This window comes from Arachis ipaensis, chromosome B02, assembly GCF_000816755.2.
Source record: "Arachis ipaensis cultivar K30076 chromosome B02, Araip1.1, whole genome shotgun sequence".
NCBI classification, from domain to species: domain Eukaryota; kingdom Viridiplantae; phylum Streptophyta; class Magnoliopsida; order Fabales; family Fabaceae; genus Arachis; species Arachis ipaensis.
The window spans coordinates 102,380,343-102,386,682 of record NC_029786.2 but is presented as its reverse complement, the minus strand read 5'-3'; the positions used below and the strand labels follow the sequence as shown (position 1 = coordinate 102,386,682).

At 31.5% G+C, this 6,340-nt stretch overlaps 1 protein-coding gene and 1 long non-coding RNA gene across 8 annotated transcripts; one reads left to right on the top strand and one right to left on the bottom strand.

Moving 5' to 3' along the window:
* On the top strand, positions 1 to 2,374 carry LOC107626053. 7 transcript variants are annotated; one of them, XR_002358045.1, is made up of 3 exons: positions 1 to 328; positions 473 to 1,800; positions 1,902 to 2,374. It is a non-coding gene; the product is annotated as an uncharacterized LOC107626053 (long non-coding RNA). The 7 variants fall into 7 exon arrangements; XR_001617453.2 differs by lacking the exon at positions 1,902 to 2,374 and having other exon boundaries at positions 7 to 328; positions 473 to 1,366; positions 1,493 to 1,811; XR_002358049.1 differs by lacking the exon at positions 1,902 to 2,374 and having other exon boundaries at positions 8 to 328; positions 473 to 1,366; positions 1,505 to 1,811.
* Positions 810 to 3,206, bottom strand: LOC107626051. The gene is made up of 4 exons (XM_016328830.2): positions 2,888 to 3,206; positions 2,651 to 2,682; positions 2,517 to 2,545; positions 810 to 2,212 (listed from the first exon to the last, which is right to left on the bottom strand). Exons 1-4 carry the CDS (start codon positions 2,925 to 2,927, stop codon positions 1,987 to 1,989), a joined length of 327 nt encoding a protein of 108 aa, XP_016184316.1. The 5' UTR covers positions 2,928 to 3,206; the 3' UTR covers positions 810 to 1,986.

The window sequence follows — 6,340 nt, the reverse complement described above, 5'->3', positions numbered from 1 at the left end:
GAATTGTATAAAGTAGTGGTGTTGGTCTCTCTCTATCCACACACTTTCACTTCTTTATTTCCTCTCTTCTTTTTCGCCCCCTTTAACACACCCAACCATTCCATTCTCATCTTTTCTTTTCTTTTTTTGAGTCTAAATAAGCAAGCCCAGACACAGAGAGATAGTGTAGGACTGGCTCTCCCAACCATGGAAGCTTTTAGTTTGCTCAAGTACTGGCAAGGTGGTGGCGCACCCCTTCCACCTCCCTCTACCGCCTCCGCCTCCGCCGCCGCCACTACCACCATTCTCCGTCAGCACAATAATGCAACTGACAGCACAATAATCACTTGTAAATATTTTTGAAATATTTATTAGCAATGAAATTATAAGCAACTAGTAATAAGTGTATATTTATGAATTAAACATGTTTATATAAATGTGTTGATTTCAAGTTGAACAAAAATTCTTAACTGGCTAGAAATTTTGTTGGCAGATTCTAGCTGTGTGCGGATGGAAATGGTGGAAGGACTTGAACCTCTTCGATATAAAGATTTACCAATTTTCAATCTGTGAGAATCTGCAGCTGATATCATGTTGAAGATGATGCCTAATGATGACTTCAATGAGAGTGATTCAACTGTTTGTTTCACCATGAGCTCAGTTGAAGATTTGCCCGGGTTGAAAATTGGTAGATCTTTAATCCGAAGAAAGAAGAAGAAGAAAAGAAGAATCATCGTCCGAAGAAGACGAAGAGGAATCATCGTCCAAAGACTATACAATTGGATAGGTATTGAAACAAGTGTAAGGCGCATTTCATTCTAAATTGAATAGGAAATTCTATACAATGTTTGATTGCCTTTGATGCTAGTATCAGTTAATAAAATACACAATTTTGGCACCTCCACTCAGCTTTAACAAACTTTATTCTAGCAACACTGATAGCATGCCATACTGATAAATGTGCTAATGTGGTAAATTTTGGGGGTCAGTGAAGGCCGAGAAATTACTACTTCAGTCTTCTTCTGTTGTTATTCATGTTGCTTCAGATTTTACTATTGGTGGATGTAAGGGGCAAGTCCTTCCGATGGTTGTTGGCGATGTAGTCATTTATGCTTTTTAACTTGATTCATACTTTTCTTTAAAGCAATTAAGGTAATCTTGCTAATCTATTACCAGAATTGTCTCTTTTCAATTAGTTTTTATGTCTATTAATTACTTATGTTGATTGTAAATTTTTGGATGGTGATGTATTTGAATGGAGCAGTTCTTATTCTGCAGTTAGGTGTCCTTTTGAACTGTGATTCTCAGCATACTATTCATCCTACTCTATTAAAGAGTGAACATTGGAAGTGATATATATTCACAAAATAGTCACACTGAGGAAAATGTAAGTCATATAGCCCCTAACACTTGTCCATAACTATACATGCTTGCCTTTTATGTATCTACTTGATATTTCTTATTATGGTCTTGAAGTAGTTGTTGATTCACCTAATCCAACTCTTTTATAAAGTTTTCATTAGAGGGAGTTCTTGCTGTCTTGGACAGTTCGACTTGGTCTTATGTTTGCTTCCCCAGAGACAATTCAGCTTGCCTCTATGAAGTGTCATGGTGATTGATTATTTGCAAAACAAGAAGTTTGATCAATTGTGATAGGTCTTAGGTTGTAGCCTCTCTTCTTCACTGGAAAAGGAAATGCTTTGATAAATAGTGTGGAAATCGTTGGAAATCGTTGGAATTCGGAGCATCTATGTTCATCAACCACTGGATAGTTGGTGCTAGTAATGCTAATAGTCAATTTATTAGGTTTTGTAACACTAGGTGAGGTTAGCTTTTGGATAATAGTAGTGTAAACAAACATTGAGAATTGAGATAGTTTTGGCTTAACCACTAGTCGTCAATGTGATGTGCAACTTCTCCAGGATGATTTACTACAAATTAAACTATGAAGATGTCTTACCGCACAGGCAGAGTAAAATGCAGGAGAATCCAGCGTGAAGCCAATCCTTACCAATGCCTGGAAACATATTCGGCAAAGTTATTTAGAGTTGCATCCAACATTACACATAAACTAAGGAACTCAACATTTTGTTGATACAGCTTGGGAAGTACTAATAAGAACCATAAGCTCGTCTGGCTAAGCAAAACCAGTGACACGATAAACAGAACATCTTTGAAATCATTCTTAAAATATACCTCAAAAACGTCATCAAGGACAAGAAAGCCACGACCCCTGCATCAATGAACCGAACAAGAAGTGTTATAATGCAGAATCAAGTGATCATCCAAGGCGATATGACCGCACAATTATACTGACAAGCTAGAGTTTAGACATAACAAGCTATAGGCCACAGTAATATCGATCCAAAATAAGCATGAACTAATTCATTATAAACCTTTCATGTTATTAGTTTCTTTCCTATAAGATCATTCACAATGTAATTGCCTACAATAATATCACTCGAAACTACATGCAAGATGAAGTTCTGAAGACAAATAAACAGAATGGAACAAAAGCATATAAATAAACCAATCACCTCTCAAGATCAGAAAATGCATGTTGAACCTGAAGAGCCATTTATAGTGGTTATTAGAACCAACGTACTTAATATCAAATATAGGTTAATGACAATAACCTCACATATCAAATGCATAATAGAGAAACACTAACCTTAATAAGGAACTTGTTGAGTGCAACAAATTCTAGAGCAAACCATTTACGAGTAAGTTAGAGTGAGCTAGAACATGTTTCAATTCTACTATAAACAAACTCCAACAAATAAAGTCCCATATATGAAAGAACACTACTTTCCAAATTTCAAGATAGTATTTGATTATTGATGTAAATCTCAGCTTCTTTTTAGAGCATAGTGGGTTAAGCATAGAGTGCAATGGGATTGGCATATACCTTCAAAGCTCATAGTACCATTCCTATCAAAATCATACATCCTACACAATTATGAGAACAAAAAACAAGAAAGGAATTAGATTATGAATGGGGAGCAGTTATGGTTCCAGTTTTGTTAGAGTCAACTCTGTCGAACCATTCACGAATCATAGCGTTGTTATTGTTGTTGTTGTTGTTCTCCATTTCAGTTTCAGTTTCACTGATTCATTCATTCAACCACGGCTTCTTTTGCTTCCTTCTTCCACCTTCGTCTTCTGATTCTGATGAAAACCAAATCCATAAATTGAAGGGTCTACCGTGAGGACCATTTTAGAGTACACACCTTAACCCATTCTTTTTTTTTGTTTGGTCAGCTAATTCCTTTCACAAACAAAAAAGGGCCCAATGGGCCAAGGCTCATAAACGATATTTTATGGAGAGTCACTTCTATTACAGAAATGATGGATACTTCAATTCTTTTTCTCAAGGGATGTTGTCAATTTTTCTTACACCCATGGTTTCTGTTATTTTATTATTTGGAGTAGTGTAAAATTGTATATTTATAGGATATAATTTTAGTTTATTTTAAAACTATAAATATTTCTGTACAATGTTATCTACTTAATTAGATATTAACATATTATATTAGAGTGTGTTTAAAATACAACAATAACAAAGTCTTATCCTATTAGGTGAAGTTGATTACATAGATCAAACATATTAAATTAGATTATTGATACGGAGATTTTGATTTTTTTTTAGTGTATTTGAAACACCTTGAGAATAAAATTTTCACAAAAAAAAGTTATTTGGTTTGCAACATAAATAAAAGTAAGTTTTCAATTCTTAAAAAAAAAATTAATTCTCACATTAAATTCAAACTAAAACACACTAAAATAGCTCTGATGTATAATTCTATTACTATTAAATTAACATTTAAGAATAAAATATCAAAATTGTTTCTATCAAAAACTTGATTTTCCAAATATACATTTACCCTAACTTAGTTCTTTTCTTTCTCTTCCTTTATTTCTTCCTTGTTTCTTTTGTTAATCTACCATTCCTCTAGTGAAAATTTGAAACACTTCTTTCTTTACTTTCCATGTAAAAATTTAGATTTTATAGGTTATTTTAAAGAAATATTTCAATTCCATCATAAAAGAAGTTAAATAAAGAAACCAAAAGAATAAAATAGTAAAAAACAATTCATTTTATTGATGCAATTAGTTGTTCCAAACTATGAATTTAAATTTTAAAATAGAATTAAACTTCACTTTTTAATAGAAATAGAATTTTTTTCCTCACTTTAAAAGCTTTCTAAACACACTCTTAATCATTTTAGTTATTCTATCAGCTACTATAAATGATCATATAAAGATATTTTAAAAATATAATTTAGAATACTAGATTAAAAGGATACAGTACTAAATACATTTATATTCAATAACGTTGGCAATTTGGTGATAGAATATGTACTATTCCAACGTTATATCGCACTAATGGAGAAGAACATCAACAACGATATATATATATATACATCCCTTATGGTTGAAGGTGCCTCCGTTACAAGCTAAACCACAATTAGTGGAACACTCGTTTTCTTTACTTTTAAGATGAATGCTAATTTCATTTCTCAAATATAAACATAACCCAAACAATTTTTTTTTAAGTCCATTTTAGTCCCGCCCCTAACATTTGATCTAATTTTTAGCTTATATTTTATTATTTGAAAAATCTTATTTTTATTTTCAAATAGAATTAATATTGTCTCACGGTTAAATATGTGTGAAATATTTAATTAACGTTGTTATAACGTGGATATATGAATGGCAATAGCTTTTCTTAGCTAACTAATCTTCTCCTCTTTTAATGTGTAAATATTTTAATATTGTAATTTTAGAGGAAATGAAAAAGATAATAATGTTCATAATTTCATATTCAAAGATATTAGGATTTAATTGATAAATAAGTAAGCAGGCATCACAATATGATTCAATAAGTGGACTAATAATAGATGATGAGTTGAAGATATTTAACTAAATTACATTGTCATTGTACATGTTATTAAGAATATTAACTATTTTTCTCGAATTTATTAATAGAAGAAAAGCATTATGTTCATTATATTTAAAGTCTTTTAGGACAAGATGTCTCAAACGTTGGAAAAATAAACTAAATGTCTTTTATGTTTCTAATAAGAGGAAGTCTCATACATTCACCTATATATATATAGGTGAATGCTACCCAACTCCTCTAAAATAATATGTAAGTTATCCTTTATTATGTGTCACATTGTAATTGGTCCTTATCTTAACCATAGTTGGGTTATTTTATAATTTATTATTCTTAAAATATCAAAGCTCCACTCCGGATAATTGAAGCACATTCCACTCATCCTTTTTTTGTTCATCACTTCATCACCTAGATTCGGTCCTTCCAAGCACCGTCGTGTTCGTGACAGAAAGCGCCAACGTCATCTACTGCCCTCCCACACAACCTCTCTTTCTTTAGTGCATCATCTCTTAGTCACGTCATTGAATTCCGTCGCTCATAACTTGTCCTTCCCAGTATAGCCAGCGCCTCTTTTTGCCATGGATCACTGCTTATCCACATAATTAATGGTTAATTTTGGTTATTAAATAACCAAATTAACCATTAATTATGTGGGTAAATAGTGATCACAGTAAAAAGAGGCGGTGGCTATACTGGGAAGAGAGGTTGTGCGGGAGCGCATGGTGATCGCTTCTTGTCACGAACGGTGCTTGGAAGGACCAAATCTAGGTGATGAAGTGATAAACAAAGAATGGAAGAATGAAATGTGCTTCAATTAACGGGAGTGAAGCTTTAATATTTTAAGAATAATAAATTATAAAATAACCCAACTATGGTTAAGATAAGGACTAATTACAATGTAACACATAATGAAAGATAATTTACATGTTATTTTAGAGAGGGTTGGGTAGCATTCACCATGACTTCTTCTTATTTATTAATTTTTTTTACAACTATACTTTTGGGTTTCTTTATTTTGGCGAGGATAACAGCATATTTACAAATAATCAAGTTTTAAAAAAATAATTCATATTGAATTTGAAATCATATAGTAGCACATCTATTTATTTATAACATATAAAAGTTAATATCAACTTTTTTTACTATAAATTTAAACCATCTTTTCTTTTGTTAACAATGTTACGTCAATAATTCTATTTTTATTATTTTTTATTTTTTATTAATTATTAATTTTTGAATAATATAATATTTATTAAAATATATTATATAGTATAAATAATTTATTTTTTTAGACATTGTGCGAGTTTCACTCTAATAATATATATGATGAGTGAAGGAATCAATGCCTGGTGATAAAAGAAAGTACCTTCCATAACCGAGTTTTTATCAATCAACAATAAGAATCTCAAATCATGCATGTTATTTTCCAAACTTACCATAAGCTATCTATTTTCTTGGAAG

Excerpts from the sequence above, each read along its gene's own strand:
- LOC107626051 (XM_016328830.2), bottom strand. The coding sequence starts at position 2,927 with ATGTATGATTTTGATAGGAATGGTACTATGAGCTTTGAAG. Across the intron at positions 2,546-2,650 it reads TCAACAAGTTCCTTATTAAG|GTTCAACATGCATTTTCTGA; the intron begins GTTAGTGTTTCT and ends ATGGCTCTTCAG. Across the intron at positions 2,213-2,516 it reads GCATTTTCTGATCTTGAGAG|GGGTCGTGGCTTTCTTGTCC; the intron begins GTGATTGGTTTA and ends TCATTGATGCAG.